General features: G+C 39.4%; 1 protein-coding gene across 1 annotated transcript in view; it reads right to left on the minus strand.

Moving 5' to 3' along the window:
- MCCC2 (methylcrotonyl-CoA carboxylase subunit 2) overlaps positions 1–22,529 on the minus strand; it is a 78,802-nt gene that overhangs the window by 4,160 nt on the left and 52,113 nt on the right. The window contains exons 8-16 of the mRNA XM_004016902.6: positions 20,105–20,169; positions 15,934–16,033; positions 15,727–15,822; positions 11,949–12,021; positions 8,705–8,781; positions 6,697–6,763; positions 4,151–4,307; positions 3,187–3,301; positions 1,337–1,422 (exon numbers count right to left, since the gene is read on the minus strand). Of these exons, the coding sequence (XP_004016951.1) occupies positions 1,337–1,422; positions 3,187–3,301; positions 4,151–4,307; positions 6,697–6,763; positions 8,705–8,781; positions 11,949–12,021; positions 15,727–15,822; positions 15,934–16,033; positions 20,105–20,169 (836 nt within the window). The remainder of the gene's footprint in view (positions 1–1,336; positions 1,423–3,186; positions 3,302–4,150; positions 4,308–6,696; positions 6,764–8,704; positions 8,782–11,948; positions 12,022–15,726; positions 15,823–15,933; positions 16,034–20,104; positions 20,170–22,529) is intronic.

The raw sequence follows: 22,529 nt of genomic DNA on the forward strand, positions 1-22,529 counted from the left end.
TAATAATAATGTTAAGTATGAAAATAATAAGGGATTCAGTCTAGCTAGGGCTGGAAAACAAATTAATGGCTCACACAAAATATGCTATTTTTCAAAATTTAATATTCCAACTGTCCTTGTAAATTTCAAAGTCTTATGTAAAAACAAAGTTATAGGTGAGCTTATAATGTATATTTTCTCTTTAACTTTTTATATGATTTTCTATTCCCTCTTTGTTTCTACTGGCTACTACGTAAGCCTGTTTCAGTGAGGGTTAAAAAGAACATACAATTTCTCAAACCAAAGACTATATAAAATATCCTGTTCTTAATTAAGTGAGTCAATGACCTGCCACAACAAAACACACTTGGACATTTGCTTTCAGAAATACATATTAACAAGAAGAGAAAAAGGTTTTTCAAAAATCCCAAATGGTATTAATTTAAAATTTGAAACTAATGATGCTCTGGGAGATAAGTATGTTCAGCCTTTGCAGCCCTCCAACATCAGCAGCAGAGTCTGCCACAAAAGATGCATTCAAGTGACTGACATGGATTCTACCTTTCGATTTTCCTTTCTCCAGTAAATGACACAAATCACAGCATAATCTAATTTTAAAAGACACAAATAGTTATTTTCTTTTTCCCATATGCCCAAAGGATAAAAGGAAGACATGAAGCTTAAATTATTGTTCAGAATGCAGAACATTAAAGTTGTTGAAAAAGAGGTCTGAAAGCACACACATATCTCCAGTGGGGACAGCTGGGACAATTTATTACCTCATTTAAGTGGTGTAAGAAACAAACAGAATAAGAACCACAGTGGTATGTGAGGTAATTGCTTAATGTCAACACGTGGACCCTGGCTGTGAATAATCACCTTCTGATGCAGCAGGCTCACTTGTTAAGAAGTGTCACTGAGTGTCTGACCATTTTCATGTTTAAATGGGGTAAAAGCAAAATAACTGGAGAGGGGAATGACTGGGATTCATGTGTCTAAGCTAAAATTATTGCAGAACTAACTCCTGAAAGTGACACAGCCAGGATTTTAACTCAACTTCCCAGCCCCAGTGTGGTCCAGGCCTTGGACTACTCAATTAGGAGTGGACTAAGGGAAGAGGCGGGGGGGTGGCAGGGTCAGACCAACAGGGATGGATCCAAAGTCCAGCCTGGAAGAAGAGCCAGCATTTCAGCACCAGGCATTGCCATTAGAGAAACAACAGTACCAAATTGTGTCCAAAAATTATTTTTTGCTTCCCACGAGGGCTGGATGATGCCAACTGCTCAGATCTCATAAAGCTATTGCTCTGACTGTCAAGATCTGTCCATCAAAGAGTTAGTTATTCTCTGGCTCCCACCTTGCACTGGAATAGTAAGGGTTTCCTTCCTCTTCAAACCTCTTAATGATGGGCTCTTTTAAAGCTGCTTCATCAGCACTGGAGAACTGAAAGAAAAGGGACCATTGAGTAAGTCCTCTTGCAGGGGAACATGGATCCACTCAAGAGCATCTCAAGGGAAAATGGGGCAACAGATTTCATGAATGACAATGTTACAACCAACATCTGAACAGTGAGGTGTAGATTACATGTGATGCTTTAACATATATGATCTCACCTGAGATGTGAGTATCTAATAAATTAGTGCACTGTTACATCTCCTTCATCAGAGCCAACATCCTGAAGTTGCTTAACATAAGGTCAACACCAAGGTTATCACATATTTCAGCAGGGTAGAGCAACTGGATGTGAATTATACAACATAACAAAAGGGCTATATTACATTTAACAGCTTCTGTTTAAGGAGGTGGAGAAGTTGGGGATTTTCAATCAAAACAGCCAAAATTTTAAAGATTTTAAAGTTTAAAGGGATAAGACAATAAACCACATTTTAAATAACCTCTGCAACTTCCCAGATAGCTGAGATTTTTCTCTAACACTTACCGGCTGGCCCATCCATATTGCCAGAAACAAGTGATAATTGACTGCAAACTCTATGCAAATTAATTTTGCAATCCTGAAAAGTATTTTCAACTTAAAGATTATTTTTTCAAATAAATCCAAGCTTTCTTATGTACTTTCATTGGCTAATGTCATTTATAACTCAAGAATTTAAAGGGAAAACCACTAAAATCCTACACTTTCCTTTAACACATAAAAATAGATGAATTCATATATCTGTATACCAAATTAATCAAATAACTATTTAATAAGGTATCACTGTGCTGGGCTAGCATTTAAGACTTGTCTTCAAAACATCAGGTAGAATTTCATAGACCCCACTGCACACACATGCCCCTCTGCACACACAAACGTGAGGCTTTCCTTTTGCTTGGATACTAGTCAGCACTAAAGTGAATCTGAAACCTCAGTTCCACAGAATTCCTGTCACTTGGGATGAGAGGCATGGATGAGATGCATTCAGGGAGACAGGAACCACCTCTGGCTTTATACTATCCTCACGCTACACACTAGGCAGTTGACCAGATGATCAATCTCTAAATGACAGAACTGAGAGCTTAAAAAGGCAGGGCCTTCTCTACGCTATGCCTTACTATGACGAAACAGTGCACCCAAGCAACTTCAGGAGCATTCACCAATCATGAAATAGTTGTAAGTTATAATAAATTACAATGTAAAATTTCAGATGAATCTTTAACAGACACAAACAGAAGACTCCATCTCAAACAGTCATTTGCTGATCTGCCTTTCGTTAAGCTTCCGGGGCCCTTTCCAGCCTTCTTCTTTGATACTTTCACAGTGTAATAATGGTATTCAATTCTCATTATATGACAGGGCCTCACACTCAAGGTATCCTTAACAACAATCTACAAGTAAAATAGGAAACAAAATTCTGCGGCTTTAGTTCATAAAACCAAAGACGTAAGTCAGGTTTATTTAAATCTCTTTCACTGCAAATAACTAAGAATCAAACATTTTTATGCCTCAGGCACTCACAGACAAGAGTTTCTGAAGTGTTTTCTTAGACATTCTTAAAAATGTATAAATTACTACAAGAAGTTACTTCAAATGAAAGGGCTTTAAAAAGAGAGATGGAGAATGTGGAGGTCTGAGCTGCTAAAGCAACTTCCAGGCCAGCGTCTTCTAGATAGAGCCAGGCCCTGCATGTTGGAACCGTGCCCGTGAACCTGGAGGGTTCTGGGTGTGCTGCTCCCGCTCCAGCGCCTGGTGAGCCTCAGGCCGCACTTTACCTGCTTCCCTTCCCGGGCTCGTTGGTCCTTTGCCACGGTCGCCAACACGTTAGCTGCCTGCTCTCCTCCCATCACTGAGATGCGAGCATTTGGCCACAAGTAGAGAAACCTTGGGCTATGCAAGGAGAAATGAAAGAATGATCAAATGAACTCACTGTACGACACAGAGATTTTCAGAGGCTCACGTTTACCTTTTAAATTAGTGGTTCTTCATTCTGGTTGCATGCTATGATTATCTGAAGATTAAGAAAAACAAAAATAATGCCCAGAACCTACCGTAGATTAATCTCCAGCAGTGGGGCTTCAGCATGGTAGAATTTCTAAGTTCTCCAGGTGATTCTAATGTCTGTTTTGATGAATTATATCCTCTTATTATGCATCGTTATATGCTATTCTCCGTTCCTAAAATTGGCGATACATCGCCTTCTCCCTTTATTTTTTAGTCTTAAATGGGGACTCTCGAGTTTGTAACCCTTTTAAACATAGCAACTTGGGGCTTTCCTGGTTCTTCTATCTTTACAATGTTTGTGCTTTATTATGTTCTGTCTCTATTTTTCTTGTTTTGATATCCTGCTCTTCTTTGAACTTCTTGGGCTAGCTGCTTGGCTCAGTGATTTTCAGCCTGACCTCTTTTCCAGTATGTGTATATATATATATATAAAGTCTACACACCTTCTTCAAAACAAGACTTTAGCTGCATCACACAGGTTATGATACGATATATAGTATTTTCATTATCAGCCATCTCAAAATATTTCTTAATTCCCACTTTGGCTTTCTTCAAAGTGGTACTTTTAGCATTAAACTTCATTTCACCCCTCCAGAGGATGCAAATTATGGCCTAATTGAATGGGCTTTGTGAATACCATTCTATGTTTCAAATGAACTTGAAATAAACCTACCATTCATAATTATACCTGAAGTATGATTCATTCCTTCAGAGGAAGTCATGGCAACCACCTACCTATAGGCCCTGCCACACATGCCGTAGTTTCCAGCCCCGTAAGATCCCCCAATGATGACAGTTATCTTCGGCACACTGGCACAGGCTACGGCAGTCACCATCTTGGCACCATCCTTGGCAATTCCTTCAGCTTCATAGTCTCGACCAACCATAAATCCTACAGGAAAGAACAGAAAGAGAGCCTCAGGGTGATGAGATTAATGTGCAGTCATCTTCACCAAGGTACTGGAAGGACATCTTGTCAAGCTATATATATTTTACCAGTGGTCTCTCACCCTAATAAAATATTTATATGTGAAATACGCCCCCCAAAAATTTACTTTTAAGGGTAAAATAAAATTTTCTCTAATCATTTTAAAAATTACTTACATGTTTCATCTGGATACACACAGAGATCTTCAGACAAGATAACAATGCCACATATCTTCAAGAAATTAATCTCAAAACTACAGCTTGGTGAGGAAAGAGCAAGATGAGGCAAGTTAAGGGAAAAGTACTGGGGCAAGTCCAACTGTGAAACTGTGGGTTTCAGGGCTCACGGATCTGGTTCACAATACAGATTATTCCTTCTGAACTTTGAGGAAATAAAATTAATGTTTCAGAGAGATGCTCAGAGTCCCTGTCAGTGACTCAATAGTAAGATAAAAGAATTCTCATCATTACGGGATCCTTCTACTTCTCCAAGCTCCCAGCTCTGTTAAAACTGATCTGCAGCCTCACTGGGCCTTCCAGGCCTTGGGATCCTTTTCCTCTTCACCTTACAGACACCAAGTCAGGCTTCATCTGTCTCCCTCCCCATAAAGCAGATTCACATGCCTACTTGATAGTTGCTGTTCTTGCTTTGCACATCTGCACTGAGTAATTCAATTAAACCACTTTTTCTGGATCACCTGTACTTGCTGTGGCTACAATAACCCTTGCCCTCACCAGGCACCATCTGCTTCCTCTGGTTACCCACCCCACCCCTCTGAACTGGGCCCTCAGAACAGCTCAGAAACTCCTTTATCCATTTTATCTTGACTCCCTATAACATTTCCAGAATAGCTATCTCAAATACCAACTCTTTAAAAGTTCTTACCCCCTACCCACCACTCCACTGCCCTGCTAGTCCCTGTGAATGATTTTACCTTGAAAAAGAAGACAAGCCATTTCACCTGGCTTTCTCTGACCCTTCTTTCTTTCACCATAAAGAACAGCATAATCATGCTGCCTTCTTTACTCTTATCTCTTGGAAGACTCAAAGATTGTCCCTTTCTCTTCTCCCTGGGTGTTTTCTATTCCCACAGCTTTAAGTCCCATCTCCATGGACGTCTCCATGTTCCCCTCCAGCTAATACAGCTTCTGTGCTCAAGACCGTTCAACTGCCCACCACGTATCTCCAGATGGATGTCCCACAGGCCCCTCAAATACAGTGTTGTAAACCAAACTCCACTCTCTGTCCCCAACACACCTAAAAATAAAATACAACAAAAATGTAGGAATCTTCCAAGCACACAGTTTAACTTACTGGTGGTTAATAAACCATGAATCATTATTAGAAACAAGGTCTCTGGCCTAGCAAAGCTTCAGAAGACTTTTACATGAGCTCTTAGAAGGTCTGCCACACAGGGTCCTCTCCGGCCGCAGCTGGATACAACTTCTCTCAAGAGTCATCTAACCAAGAACCTTCAACAAGAACAGCACCAGATGAAGATGTTTTAGTACCAGCACCGTGTAAAGCCCGGCTAACTGTCAAAGGCCAAACTCCTTCTCACAAAGGCATGCCTGATCCCAGCAACTAATTCAGGGACCTCTCCTTCCTTTGAACCTGAGATAACCATGCATGACTTAGAGGTAGAAAAAGTTTTCAGCTCAGCTACATATTAGAGTGCTTCCTATATGTCAAACACCAGGCAACACACAATAAGTATAAATAGGAAAGTCAGAAAATTCCAGGAAAAAGAACTCCAGAATCATAAGAGCCCTTAAAAAATCATTTTATCCATCACATTAGGATGATCCATGGATCATGAAATTGGACAGGTGACATCGGTCATGTTGTTCTTTGGAGTCAAAACTCCAATTCCAGACTTTGGTTCAGGATGTACGTGTCCATTTAAAGAAGATGTTGCTTCAGGGAGAATAACACAATGAAAGATGGGGAAAAGGAGGACCAGAGCATTGCTTGAAATCTTTTAAGGGCAACAAAGTACGGGAAAGAGACCAGGGGTCAGACAACATCCTCTGCCACTGATGACAGTGGAACTGGCCCAGAATACTGCCGCTTTCCGGGTGGGTGGGTGCAGATACGCAGGAGTAAAAGGAGGTCACTCGAACGTGGTGCATGAAACTCAAAAACTGCCTGGCTAAAAAATATGCATTAACTCCTCCAAATCTTTAAGATTCATGAAGCAGTAACCTTCGAAGATAATCTAGAGAGCGCAAGTCCAATCAAGTTTTCTGTTATGAGGGAAGTGTTCTATGTTGGCACTGCCCAATACATGAGACATATTGAACAGTGCAGCTCTGAAATAAATGCAACCAAACCAGTGAAACTGTTTTCTTACCAGTAATATTTTGAAGGAAGAGCAGAGGAATATTCCTTTGGCAGCATAACTGGATAAAATGAGCCCCCTATAACCAAATAAAAAAATCTTTTCAGAAGAGGTTAACAAATGTGTAATCACCATGCGTCCTGCAAACACCACACTGGGGTCAAAGCAAGAGTACCCTCTGCTTGGCTAGTCTGACCTTACGATAACAGTAACGGTAATAGCACAGTGCAGACCCACTGTCAATGGAACACTTGACTGTGGTTTGCACGGAGCCTGTGTTGTCCAGGTACCTGTCTGATCACTGGCATACAGCCATAGCACAACTCCTGTGTCAAAGATGACACCAATCACTAACATGCCAACAACAAGGAAAATTTAAGGAACAGGGAAGAAAGAACTGCTTGTCAATGAGAATTTCTGTGTCTCACCATAAGGCATTCTCTGGTTCTCCACTTTTAAAAGGATAGAATATAAATCCTTCTGGGATATCTATGTTTTGATGATCATCTGAAATTCTTTCATGCACCAAGATTATAGTAAAATATATCTTTCCTACCAACGTGTTTCAAATAAATGGGATTTTAGATACGTGCTAGAGACCCTTTAACCTTAAGCTACGGAAATTAGTTAATGACACAAAAATATTCCTTTCCCTATTTTTATAAAGCTTATATGAGTAAAAGAACAATTAAACCATTTGTTTCATATTTTACTCTCTATTCACAGATGCCCTTAACTTAGCTGAAAATGCCTTGGCAAGTACAAGATGGCAAAGCAATTGCTCAACCTCAAATACGAGGATGAAGAAATCACACAGACTTGTGTGGCTTAACTTCAACAAATGAAACGTCAGACTGGAGCCAAACACAGCTCTTCTCCTGGGCTTATCTGTGACAAGCCAGCAAATAAAACGAGGTGGAGTTTGCTGACCCTGGTCTGACATATCCTCTATTGAAATATGCATATTATACAGTCATTTAAAGTCAGTGTATTAGGAATATTTAGTATTTTAGGAAATACTCACTATACGTATTTAAATGAAAGCAAGCAAAATCTCTCTATACATGGCAGTACCCATTCTGGTTTTTGGTTTTTGGTTTGTAAAGAGAGGGAATTAAAAAAAAAAACAACTAAGGAATATAATCACATGCTACCCAAGGTTGTTTCTGGTAAAGAGTCAGCTGACTTTTCTGTTCTTTATTTTTACTTTACTTTCATCTTATAATCACAGTGGGGAAATGACAATGAATACAGAATCCAGAAACCAACTTTACTGGTAAAACATTCCACCAAAGACAAACTCTTCCTAACTGAGCTATGAAAGTGCTTAACTGCCTACTACCTGCCTCAGTAAGAGACGCTTCACCTTATTATTCACCTACCTTATGAAGAGGAAAAACAAAACACTAAACATTTTTATTTTCTTAAGAAAACATTTTATCAAGTAAGTACATGAATTACACTTATCCAAGTTTAGGTAAATCTGAAACAATGATGTATGAAAATGAATACTGAATCAAAAAGGTATTCATTAATTTCCTCTCTTAAAACCAGGGCTTCAGTAACACTTCTCGCTATCTTCCTGTTTCCAAAAAGTGAAAATATAGTCAGATTAAAATGATGACAGGATAGAATAAAGCAGATGATGTCTCAGAACTATAAGAATAGTATTAATATCGTTGAATCCCTCAAGTGCATGAAATACTATCAAGACAAGTATTTCCATATTCTTCGAATATATACACATAGCAGTTATAATTCAAGTATTAGAACTTTCCTAAAACAATCATTTGTATCTTAATAGCGCTCAGGGCAGTTCATCATGTTTATGTAAGCCTCCATAAAGCTCTTTCAAACCAACATGCATGCACACATACGGTCACACGCTCACACCCAGTGTCCTGTCTGCTAAGGCATCTGGTTAAACATTTGAAAGCTTTCATGCAGTAAATTTTCACTCATTACTTGATATGTCTAAATTAAAATAGGAAAACCTTGGAACAGTTTTAACAGTACTTGCCTTTTTTGCTGATTCAGAAAAGAGAACTCCATTGTTTCCAACGATACCGACTGGGTATCCAAATATTCTAGCAAATCCTCAAAAGAAAATTGAAAAAAGAAAAAAAGATGTATGTATTTGAGAGGGCTTTTAATTGACCACAAGCAGTCATATTTATACATTGATTAATTTCAAATCAATGTTTAAAAGGTAGAGATTTCATCTATGGTACAAAACAGCTCAGGGCACGATTTATTTCTAAAGCACTAAAGGCTGGGATTTATGCTTTCTTGAAAGGGCTGTGTCACATGTAAAGTAAATTATCCACTTGTCTGATCGACTGGTTTGGTTAGATGATCGGGTCAGTGCGTCATCCATTCAGTCACGTAACACGTATGTAAGAGCATCTACGTCCCACACACAGAGAGTATTCTGAACTAGAACAAGTCAGAGACATGGATCCCTTAAAAGGTCAATGTCCAGAGTCACCAGCCAGTTTCAAGTGACCAGCTTGCCTGAAACTGCCTGTGTTAATGATATTCCCTTTGAAATAAAGGGGATAAACTCAGCAAAGACAAATCTTTTTAAAAAGCAGGAACGCTCAAGTCCGGTGGTAACCGAGCTGAAGGTAAGAAATACAGGTAAACTTAGAAGCATGTATCACCCCGCTTTCCTTTTCTCTGTGGTTGCATCTTTTTCTTCCTCCCTTTCACAAGTTTTGGTTTTGTCTCACCACGACTTCCACTACCACTCCAAACACCCACTACACACACATGCGCGCGCGCACGCACACACACACACACACACACACACACACACACACACCCCAGAAGTAAGGGAGAAGAAAAATGGTGAAGAGAACCCTGTTATTTTGTGAAGTAGATACTTTGGGTGATTCTAGGATGCTATTTTGTAAATATGAAGGAGGTGACTAGAGACATTTCCAAACCTACTGGATTATAAACAGGTGTCAAGTACTTGAAAGCCAAGTATCAACAAACTGTGCTTGTTAGAGTGAGTTGCAGGAAGCATGCTACCAGTTCCTGGACCAGGCTCCATCTCCACGCTCAAGCTGGACAGTCTGCTGCTAAGACCCCCAGTGCAGTGGGCCCAACAAAAATCAGGTGCTCAAAAAGTGAATGGATAAGGGAGAACGTCAACCTTAAGACTTATTTTTGTTCTTTTCTCTGGCTTTGTCTTATTTTTAAAAATTCTAATGGTTATTCAAGAATAACCAACAGAGAATAAGATAGTTGGATGGCATCACCTGCTCAATGGACATGAGTTTGAGCAAGCTCCAGGAGTTGGTGATGGACAGGGAGGCCTGGCGTGCTGCAGTCCATGGGGCTGCAAAGAGCCGGACACAACAGAGTGACTGAAGTGAACAGATAGGTCTTTAATGTGATAAAATGAAACACTGATTTGACGGTCACCTATATTGCTTCTGGTCTTTCAGACCTAAAATCTCAGCCAAAACCCTATGCTGCACACCCTAAAAGGCACTGCCTCTTTACAGAGGCAGTTCAGGGAGGGGCAAATTTGCCCAGAGCTCTGGCAATCCACTCTGAGTCCTTGCCTGTCCCACAAAAAGAGCTGGGAATCTGGCCCCTGTCTCAGCAGTAAGGTGCTAACCCTGAAGGTGTTCTGCCCTGTTAACTATTTAGACTTTCCATCCATCCTTAGTTCTGCAGAGTAGGGTGCATCTCTCACGACACTAGGGTCACCCACCCATGAAGGGAACATCTTCACCAACTTCCTGTGGGTCAAACAAAACAGCGAAATGTCTACAAAAGCCCTATGGTTAAGCGCAGGGGCAAGAGGAAAGCTATAAGACCGCCAACAGCACCAGCTCCTTGGAGAAATCTGTCCTGGTTCCTCCTTGCTCCCACTCAGGGCCCCGACCCTCTCACACCCGCAATCATCACCCTCCCTCCTGCCCCTCTCATTTCCCCTCCCCATCTCTTACTGCCCCACTTCCTCTCAAACCACCCTCCCCTCAGGCCCCCTCGCCTCTCATTCCCTGCCTCATCCTCTCTCCCTCCTCCCTCGCTCACTCCCTCCCTCCTCCCCCCACCTCTCTTTCCTCTCTTCTTCCTCTCACTCCCCTCCCCTCCCCTCAACCTTATTTGAATTCCAATACAGACTAAAAGAAATGGAGGAAAGTGGATTTAACCCTGGTATTTTAGGAGGCAAAGGAACCATAAGTCTTTTAGCAAGTCCAGGGCAAATACATAAAAAAAGATGACAAAGACAGCCCATCCATCTTCAAGAAAGAAGCTGAAACAGTTCTGACTTGTTTTAAATTGCTGCATAATGCGGGTTACATGCTGAACTATTTGGTGACAAATCCTGTCTATATATCAAACAAAAGGCTCTTAATCACTTAAATACAATCACTTAAATCACCTACATACAAACACATAAATTCCACTCCCAGTATGAACCCTTCTCTTGCTCATAAATCAGACCAGAAGAAAGTGCTGTGACTTATCCTTAAACCTCAATGTGTATTTGCAATTTGGATTTTTGCAGCTAGTTGTTTTCTCTACTCTGGTATGTTACCTTCAGATTAACAACTACATTTTGGAGTTTCTGCAAGACCAAATAAAATGCCCAAATTTGTTTTGCTGTTTGTCCAAGACAGATTATTATGGATCTGGTATCTAAGTTTCAAATATTTTTTTTCAAAGGCCTACAAACAACACTTTAGGTAAATGAATTAACTTTTATAAGTATTCTTATTTTGCTTTTTCAGACTTGATATTCTGTCCTGTATTCTCAGTCTAGTATTTGTGTGGGTCAACATGAGATCTACACAGAGACAGTGAGGTTTAACTCAGTCTACAGTTTTCTGGGAAACTAAAACATCACATGAAACTTCACAGTTGAATTGAAGACTAAAGAGTGAAGAAGACCGTGCTGAAATTTTCAAAACAATTACAGCTATCCAGAGAAATAAAAAGAACTACAAATATTTCTGTTAATTTTATGATGATAAGAATCTTTTTATACAGCTAAAGCCACACAGTCACAGAATAAGGGCCTGGACCATAGCATTTTGCCCTCGTGATTTTAAACTCTGGATCCATAAAACCATTCAGCTACAAATGATCCTTACAAAACACTTCCTCTTGAATACTGACGCACATTTGTACTGCTCTAAATAACAAAGCTCATGCCAAGCGCATTAGAGGCGTGAGACAAGAGATCATTTGTTTTCAAAGCATCATAAAATGTTCACATTTTCAATTCTTCATCTTTATACCTGTAACTAATGTGTCTCCATACAAGGCTTTGAACTCATTGAATCTGCTTCCATCCACAATTCTAGCAATGACCTAAGAGGAAAAAATAGCAATGTCCCTGAGAAATTATATTACAAAAGGCTTTGTGCATTCAAGTTATTCATAAGGAAAACAAATTCTTAATGAAGCTGTCACTTTCGCAAAATTTCACCCTGTTCAGAAAATCTCAGTAAAATTTCACTCGACTTGTATGGTTAATGCCCTGAAGTCATTCTGAGTCCTGATATTACACTTCACTATAAAAGCAACAGTACCACATGGCCAACCTAGACCAACCTAGACAGCATATTAAAAAGCAGAGACATTACTTTGCTAATAAAGGTCCACCTAGTCAAGGCGATCGTTTTTCCAGTAGTCATGTATGGATGTGAGAGTTGGACTATAAGGAAAGCTAAGTGCCGAAGAACTGATGCTTTTGAACTGTGGTGTTGGAGAAGATTCTTGAGAATCCCTTGGACTGCAAGGAGATCCAACCAGTCCATCCTAAAGGAAGTCAGTCCTCAATATTCATTGGAAGGACTGATGCTGAAGCTGAAACTCAATACTTTGGCCATCTGATGGGAAGAACTGACTCACTGGAAAAGACCCTGATGCTGGGAAAGATTGAAGGCAGGAGAAGGGGATGACAGAGGATGAGATGGTTGGATGGCATCACCAGACCCGAGCTCACGGATGTGAGCTTGAAGAAGCTCCAGGAGCTGGTGATGGACAGGGAAGGCTGGCACGCTGCAGTCCATGGGGTCACAAAGAGCCAGACACAAATGAGTGACTGAACTGAACTGAACCACATGGCATCCTACAAGGGCTGAGAAGCAGAGAAGCAGAGACTACAAGGGCTGGTTACTGGACTCAGAGCTTCAGGGGCTGTCAAATTAGCTGAGGGTCAGGGATTCAATCAGAAAGCAGGGACCCACTGTATAGAACAGGGAAACATACTCAATATTTTGTAATAACCTAAAGGGCACAACAGAGGATGAGATGGCTGGATGGCATCACTGACTCAATGGACTTGAGTCTGAGTGAACTCCGGGAGTTGGTGATGGACAGGGAGGCCTGGTGTGCTGTGATTCATGGGGTCGCAAAGAGTCGGACACGACTGAGCAACTGAAGTGAACTGAACTGAAAGGGCAAAGAATCTGAAAAAGAATATATGTGTGTGTGTATATATACATACACACACATATATACGTATGTTTTACATATATGTAAAACTGAATCACTGTACTGTACACCTGAAACTAACACATTGTAAATCAACTATACTTCAATTAAGAGAATATATTAAAACAAGAAAAAGAAGAAAGAAAGAAAGGTCTAGCCTTAGAGTCACAAGACTTAGGCTCCAACCTAAGTTATCACATATAATTTGTGGGCCATTTGTGGGTCCTTGAGTAAGTCAATCAGCCCCTCTGAGTCTCAGTTCTCACTTCTGCAGGAACGGAACAAAGTTGTGAAGATGTGATGAACTAGTAACAAAGGAACCTAAGAAAATAATGCTGAGATGAAGAACCAGCTCTGACTCCCAGCTCCACCACTGAGAAACTGGAGTCATAGGCTGGTTACCTAAAATCCTCAAAACCTCAGTTTCCTCATCTGTTTAATAATAATAATACTTAAGTGCTAATAACAAAGCACACTGCCTGGCACTCATTGAAAAGCAGCTGTTATTAAGTCTTCAATAAAGGTTCATTGATTCTGAATCTGACAGATGTTCCTACATACACACGTGTATATATACATGCCATTAATCTATAAGAGATCAAAGTTACCAGATAATCCTCAGCGCTCAGCATTAAACATCAGGACTATTTCAAAGTGTTCTAAACATGAAGCATACTCCAAATTTTTTCAGAAACCATTTTAGATGCTATGTGTCATTTTTCAGTCCAGTTCAAACTTCCTTTTCCCTGCTTACCATGTCAATCAAAGATGTATTTTACAAGATGCAAAGGCTGAAAAATGAGTGAATAACTTACTTTGACCATTCTTTCATACAAAAATAAAATCACTCAAGGTCAGAGAAACCTGGGGCCACTTAACATGAAACTCCCTTCTATTTGCTTTATGATGAAGCTCATTTAACCACATAAAATATACTAACTCATCTTCCCAAAGAAGTAAACTTTAGGAAGCAGACATATCACATGATATTATTCCTATTTGTAGGAGTGGAAATCAATGCTCAGAGGTTCAATCCCAATACCACTGACTAGGGAAGCAAGGACCAGAACTGGGTTTTTCAGTTAATATCCCAATGCTGTCCCACAGCTCCATATACTAATATCTCCAAACAAGGCTTATTTGCTATTACAGAAAAATATAATAAATTATCATCACAGTGATGAACATGAAGAAGCTAGGATACAATTTAAGACGACAGAGGTCTATTTATAAAAAGATACCAATTAAGATGAAATTGAAATACTGTTTAAAAAAAAAAGATGAACTACCATGAAGGCATGGGTTTGCATCTGTTTTGCTTATTTCTCTACCCCTGGTTCCTGAAATAATATCTTCACAGAAAAAGCATGCAATAAATACTGTCAAATATATGAAAAAAGTGATTCTGCTTGAAAGAATGAATCCTTAACCATCTAGAAAACTTGACTGTTAGAACAACTCATTTTTCAGGGACAGAATCCCTATCGTACCATTTTTTTCTCTATGCCTGTAATTAACTGAGAAATCAAACCAAAAACCTAATTTTAAAACGTATAGTTAACTAAGTTACCTTGCCAAAGTGAAGTACCAGTTGAAGCTCCATTAAAATCCAGGATTTAAGACTCTCTAACAATAATAGGGTATTTCCTAAATAAATAATTACTCACATCCATAAGTTGGATGTTATACTCATCAATTCTTCCAAAAATATATTTACTGAGTGCCTGTCATGTCACCAAGTACTAGTATAAGAATGAGGACCTAGCTACAAAAAAATGTTTCATGAAGAACTTTTAAATAATGGGGAAATGTTTATAATTTAAGCATTGATTTCCACTCCTAGTATATAGGTATATACTATCGGAACTACATAAAAATGTATACACACACATTAAGCCAAAATACCAAAATATTGGCTGCTTTCTCTAGATGGTGGAATTACAAGCAATTTTTGTTTTTCTGTATTTTCTATATTTTTCACAGTTAGTACATAACAGTTTAATAGTCAAGGGGAAACATAACAAAATATTAAAGGCACAGAATCTGATATTAGGACAATTTCCTAATTTAAAAAGTATTCTGCCAGAAAAGATTACATGCTGTATGCAAGCACTAAAAACTGTTGACCTAGACCATGGAAGACAATCTGTAACCATAGCAACATCCTCAGCTGTAATCAAAAGTCTAATCCTTTGTTCATGTCCTATTGATCTAAAAGGGTATGTTTTTTCTTTCAACAACTTACTGACATTCCATCCATTTCCCGAAATAAGAACCCAAAAAAGAAATAGCTGGAAATTATAACGTTGCCCTACATCTTTCCTCATGTCCACAGGAAGAGAGTACTAAATATGAACAAAGCAAGCTTAGGCATTGTGCAGGGAAAACTTGCTGAAAATTAAGAGGTGTTCCCCCTTTTTTCTTTTAGTAAGATATCTTTCCCTTTTATGTCCCATATATAAAACAGACTTGAGCTTTGAAAATGGATACATACAGCTTACTAGCTCACACGACGTTTAAACACATGCCTTGAACTATGACAGCATAGCTTATAGCTCACAGTTCCACTTTACACACCTCTCGGACATCAAAGTTCCTCTTAAGGTTGGCACCAACTATTCCATACAATTCATCAGCAGGAAATAAAGGATCTTCAGAAGGTTCAATGGTAACCTGCAGAAATACAGAATAACAACATTAGCCTGTTTAAAGATATTATTTCAAGGTGACATAAGCCAAAATGCATTGGAAAAATAAAAAAATAGAACAACAAATTCAACTCACATCCATTTTCTTCTGATAATTTAGACTCCTCACAATCTTCCTAGCTAAGTGAAGAGCATGCTTATCATCCAAAGCGTAGTAGTCACTTACTCCAGACTTTCTACAGAGTAAAGCACACTAAAACAATCAGAACAGGGGAAAGGAAAATAATTAAATATCTTAAACCCCAAGAATCTTCTCTCATCTAAGGATGACATCTTTTTGCTTCTAAAACACTTTAATAGCTGTCATCTAATTTGATCTTCATAATGTCCATGGCAAAACTGTATTATTAATCTTGATTTACAAACAGGGAAAACTGAGGTACCCAGAAGTTATATACCTGCTCTAGGACCGCCAGTAGCTGCATAAGATCCCTCACGTAGAAAGCTACGACTTTCTAATGAATTATCTTAGGAAGAACTATAAAGTCAGGCAAAAATATATACCTGAAAAGACTAGAATTTTAGTTTATTTTATGAGCAAAGATTTGGAGAAGGAAACGGCAACCCACTCCAGTATTCTTGCCTGGAGAACTCCATGGACTGAGGGGACTGGTGGGCTACTCGACGGGGTGGCAAAGAGTCAGACACGACCAAGTGGCTAAACAACAACAAATAAGCAAAGACTAAGCTGTCATGGTCTACATTTTGATGTCTTGTCCAAGGAAAACACCAAATCCTTGGGAGATATGTCCAGACTGGGACTCTCATGGTGGTTTCACCGTCCACTTTGGGCTTGGGTGTTCCTCAGTAAGAGCAGGAACCATGTGTCTTCCAATACCTTTGCAAATGGTAGATCCTTCAGTTTCTTCAACTTAATAAGGCATTTTACAACTGACCGTATCTTTCGAACACTTCACACATAATACCAGCTGCAATTGCTGACTTCTGTCTACACTATAGTAACTCAGTAAGGAAAAAGAAATAGAAGAGATTGCTTCCCAATCAGTAAATATTTAAAATTAAATGTCTTCTTTTAAAAACTGCCTAGTATTTACCAAAATAGTAGGAAAGAGAAAATTTTGATGAGACACTCTATTATGTAAAGCTTTGTGTCAAATTAACTACTAAGGATGACAAATCTGAGATGTACAAGTAAGTATTTATTTATAATAACAGAGAGAACCAAAGCAACTTGTGACTAGTAAATTTTATGACACTGTTCCCAAAAAAGCCATCACCACCTAATCCACATGACTTTAAACAAGCTATTATTAATGATAATAGCTGGCAGTAATAGAGTGCTTAGTATGCCACAGACAGCGTGCTGTGAGGCAGAAGCAATTCACATCTTCATTTCACACATGAGGAAATGAGGCTCCAGGAAGTTTAGTAGTTTGTCTAGTCACAAGGGTAACAAGTGAGGCAAATGGAAGATGAATCCTAGAATCTACACCCCTAACTTTTTCACCTTTTGATTTTATATTGGAGTAGAAGGCAATGGCACCCCACTCCAGTACTCTTGCCTGGAAAATCCCATGGGTGAAGGAGCCTGGTGGGCTGCAGTCCATGGGGTCACTAAGAGTCGGACACGACTGAGCGATGTCACTTTCACTTTTCACTTTCATGCATTGGAGAAGGAAATGGCAACCCACTCCAGTGTTCTTGCCTGGAGAATCCCAGGGACGGGGGAGCCTGGTGGGCTGCCGTCTATGGGGTAGCACAGAGTCAGACAGGACTGAAGCGACTTAGCAGTAGCAGCAGCAGCTGATTAACAGGTTGTGTAAGTTTCAGGTATACAACAAAGTGACTCAGTTATACATATGTATGTATCAATTCTTTTTCAAATTCTTTTCCCGTTTAGGTTGTTACATAACACTGGGCTGAGTTCCCTGTGCTACACAGTAGGTCCTTACTGGTTATCTTTTTTAAATATAAAGCAGTGCGTTCACGTCAATCCCAAACTCCCTAACTGGACTCAAGCTAGCATATTCGCTCTGTAATTTTCTTTTAGTTCATTCATTTACCCGCCTAATTAAATTATAAATCCTTGAGGGCAAGGACTAGGCCTGAAATTCTTCTGCATTGCTCATAACATTTAGTATAATCCATCTATCCACAATAAGCGCTCAGTGAGAAAGGAGTGAATGGAAAACAGAGGCAGAAAACTTAGCCAGCTCTTCAAAAGGCATAGCAGTGTTCTTTGATAGGAGAGTGGAAACATTGTACATATTTTCCTGCTCCCATGACTGTTCCTACAGCCACCTGCTGGCTTGTGGGATGGCAGAGCAAAGAAAGGTTTACTGCACCTCCCAGGCCACTGAGCTCAATGATTAAATCTACCTGCCATTTATGTCTGGGTTCTTTAAAGTCTAGTCCTGGGCCCTTTTCCTTATCTACACTCAGCTCGAGATGGACTCATCTAGTCCGGTGGTTTAAATTCCACCTCTGTGCTGATGGTTCTCGAGCACTGATCTGGGCTCCAGACACTTATAGTTAACTGCCTACTCAGCATCTCTACTTGGCTGCCTGGAGCATCTCTAACTGGCAACGCTTGATCCCTCTGTTGCATCCCAAACTCTGCCCCTCCTCCAGTCCTCCCAGACTCAGGGAATAAAACCATTTCATGTCATCATCTTCATTACCTCATTGTCCTGTGCCCCATATGTGAAATCCATCAACAAATCCCTCAACTCTACCTCTAAAATAGAGCACAAATGTGATTACTCCCTTCCTACCTTCACCACCACCATAACCATCTAAGCCAGCAGCACCTATGCTATTGATACAGCCATCCAACTGGTCCCTCACACACTCTTGCCAACCTACTAAGTATCTTCCATCTAGGATTTTTCTAATGAAAGATTTGGTAACAATACCTCTCTCCTTAATACTCTTCAATGATTTCCTAATTGCTCATAAGAATACTGAATATTATGATGATCAACATGATAATAATGGCAGTTAACATTTATGGGTACTTAGTTTAAAGTAGGTATTGTTTCAAGCAGTTTACACATAATATCTCAGTCAATCCTCATGAAATTCTAGGAGCTAGATGGTGGTATTCTTACTCCTGAACTTTAATCTGTAATGGGCCAACCGGTGATGTAATGGAGCTGGCTCACGCCTGCCTCACAAGAGCCAATTGTATGTGTCTCTTCCTGATGCCATGATCAGTCTTGCCCCATTGGAAGCTTAACATCAGGCCTAGTGGGATAATTTACACCACAAATATGGATTGGCAGATGCCACAAGGCAGGATAGTTTCCTTCTCAGAGAACAAGCTAAGTGTTTACCTCTTACTGAGCATTTAGCCAAGCTATTCCTCAGCATTCCATGCAGCCTGCAGGGACCTTGAATGGACACAGGCTCCTCAAACAAGACCTAGGTAGCAGCTCAGTCACGAGCAAATGTAACTTCTCAATGACTTCCCCAACAGCCCTTATGATCAGCAGTCTCCACTGCCTCTCACAGCCTGCATGCTTATATACAGTCTCTAAGGAACTTAACACTACCCCCAATCTTCTGGTTTGATTGACCAATCCGGCCCTAGTCAGGGGACCCCAAAGCACTCCAATCATCGACCCTAATAAAAACGTACCCCAAGTCCTATCTCATCTCTGGGCACTCTGGCTTGACCGCCTCATGTGGTCCCTCAAGGTGTGCTGTGTAATTTCTCCAGGACCTATGACTAATAAACTTCTCTATTTCAGATTCTCTTATGGTCTATTGCTGAATCATGGCTCACCATCCAGCACCCTGTCCTCCACTTAACAAGTGTTAATTAAGCAGTGTCATAATGCCTGCACGCCACTGGGTTAGCTCTACCTTCTATATGCCTTCCCTATACTTCTTTTTTGTGGCCCTTATCATGTATACACATTTATGTTCTATTTTGAAGGAAGTGAAACAAACTTCCCTGACTAGACTATAAGCCTGAGATCAAAGACAATGTCTATCTTATTACCTTGAATATCTAAACAGTGCCTGGTACATAACAGGTGTTCAATGAGTATTTGATGAATAAATGATAAATCTGTCTCTCCAGTCTTTCTAGGCTACAATAAAAAGCTGATGTTCTTGCTTAGAAATGGAACACTAAAGAACTGAACCCCAAAACCGCAGATCTAGAATAAGTAAACTGGTTTGATCTGGCGAGTTTAACACTTGGAAAAAATAATTTAAAATTTCTTTTAAACAGATAAACGACAATCAATCCTGGGGAGAAACAACTGCTTCTGTTTCACCTGCAGTGAAGATCAGCCCCGCCAAGATCCTCAGCTGACACCTCTTCTCCAGTGGCTGCTTTAACCTACAACAAAGATAAAAGTCAAAGGTGAGTTTTGTCCATCAGAGTTATTAAAATGCCTTCCCATACATTCCCTAACCTGGCTCTATCTACCCTTCTTTCTTTCACAGAACTACATATTTTGTTTCTCATTTAACCCACCTGGATAATATTGTCTCTAGTCTACAGACAAGAAATGCGAACCCAGAGTCACTAAGGAACTTGCCCATAGCCCCCAAGCAAGGGACAGAAACTGACTTGAACCCAGACATTCCTGGCTTGAAAGCATGCTCTTTCCCCGGCATTATTCTGCCTCCACATGCACCTTAAAGCCTTTGTATCTGTGCATACGTTGTTCCTACTACCTGGGCTCCCTTCTTCCTCTCATCCACCCAATGAACCCCCACTTCTCTTTCAAGCCCAACCTGCTCTGTGTGGCTTTCCCTGATCTGCCCAGGCCTTTGAACCATTAACGACACTCCACGGTACTGAGCAGATTCCACTTACACCTCCAATGGCACTTGCCGGACTGTATTTCACTAATTTGTGTGTGTGTCTCTCATCTTTTCTATACTGTGAGTTCCTGGATGGCAGAAATTGTGATTTATTCATCACTGGACACCCAATAAATGTACTGGAGTAACGCTATTTTTTTTTCACCTTTGCTGAATAATTCCAGTGACTATCAAAAATAAACTCTTAAAGGCATAGTATCTCTAAGATGGGGGAAAAAAATCTCCATGATTACCCACATCTAAGATTCATGAGAATATGACCAAAAAGAAAGAAACGTTAAGTAATAAATTAAGAATGTCTTAATTATAGTCTGAGAAGTTTTAACAAGAAAAATGATTTAAGGCTAAACGCCAACCTGGTCCCTTAGGAATCGTTTATTGATTCCTACTTCTCTGGGTTAGTTGATTTGTTTCTTTTTCTCCAAGTAATTTTTTTAAAAGCTTTTGTTAGAATAATGAACATTAACCTAAAATACAGCATCGGAATGACTTATTCACTACATCAAAAGCTCTGTCTTAAATATTATTATACAGGGAGAAGTAATTACATTTTTTACCTCCAATTATTCCACCCCCAGAACTAAATTCTTGGTTCTCTTCTTCCCAAAAAATTCAGTGTAAAATAACATTCAGTCCAGACAATAACTAGTTACAAAGGTGCCCGGATATTTAAAATTGTAAAAACTAATAAATAACTGATAAAGGATATTCATTTTCAGGGAACTAATATCAGCTGAAAAAAGAAAATTTGTCATCAGTTAATATTTACTGAAACACTCACACATGTCTGAAACTGACATATAAAAATGTGATAAAAGCTTAAGAGAAAAAGAAAATGGCTCATTCTAGTAAATAACAAGCTTGGACAATAAAAGATAAGACAATAAAACAGCTCCTTCGAAACCTTGCCTTATTACTGTGCATTTTTTTTCAACCACTTTAAGCTATGGAAAGCTATGGCAACTCAACCTCACATTATGTGTGAAACCTGCAAAGCCTTTTCTCAATTTTCGGTAAAACAAGCATCAAAATTTAGAATTCTCCAACAGCTGAGGCTGCTGCTGCTTTTTTTCTCCCTATAAACACGGCCTTTTGATTGCAGACTACTGAACAGGGTTCAGTTCTCTAACAGGACTGCAGACTTCAGTGGCCAGGTTGCTTCTTTCTATGGTATAAGTTAAATCTGAATCCAGTGAACAGACACTATGATGTTGACCTTTATCTTCCTTATCCTGATGCTAACAAAATCCTCTCTCAAAAGCAGCATTATATCCATATTATGATAATGCCTTATTCCCAAAAAGATGTTTTAAATTCTAGTTATATCTGTACTCATTCTCTAATAAAAAATAAACAAGAACTACCCAGGAAAATTTACTATACATAGTAAATTAACCAACAATCACTATGAATATAGCTAGAGAGATATTAAAGAATAATATTTAGTATTATTCTGCAGGCTTTTGGAATGAAGCCTTGAGACTTTTACTACATCCGAAATGGTAGTTTTTCAGGCTTACCTACCTGATCCTCAGTGAAAAAGTTATTGAAAATTAACACAAAGCATAAAATCTTTTAACATTCTCTTTTTAATAAACTTGTGTTAGTATTCCAAAACCAAAGATAAACTTTTGAAACAATAAACTTCCTTTGTAAGATATAATTCATGTACCAGAAAATTTGCCATTTAAAAGAATACAATTCAGTGTTCTTCATTATATTAACAAGGTTGTGTAATCATCACCACCACCTAATCCCAGAACATTCCATCACTCTCAAAAGAAGAATCCCTACCCATACACTCCCACCCTAGACCTTGGCAACCGCTAACCTACCTTCTGTCTCTATGAATCTGCCTATTCTCCATAT

Source organism: Ovis aries, chromosome 16 (assembly GCF_016772045.2).
Source record: "Ovis aries strain OAR_USU_Benz2616 breed Rambouillet chromosome 16, ARS-UI_Ramb_v3.0, whole genome shotgun sequence".
Taxonomy (NCBI): Eukaryota; Metazoa; Chordata; class Mammalia; order Artiodactyla; family Bovidae; genus Ovis; species Ovis aries.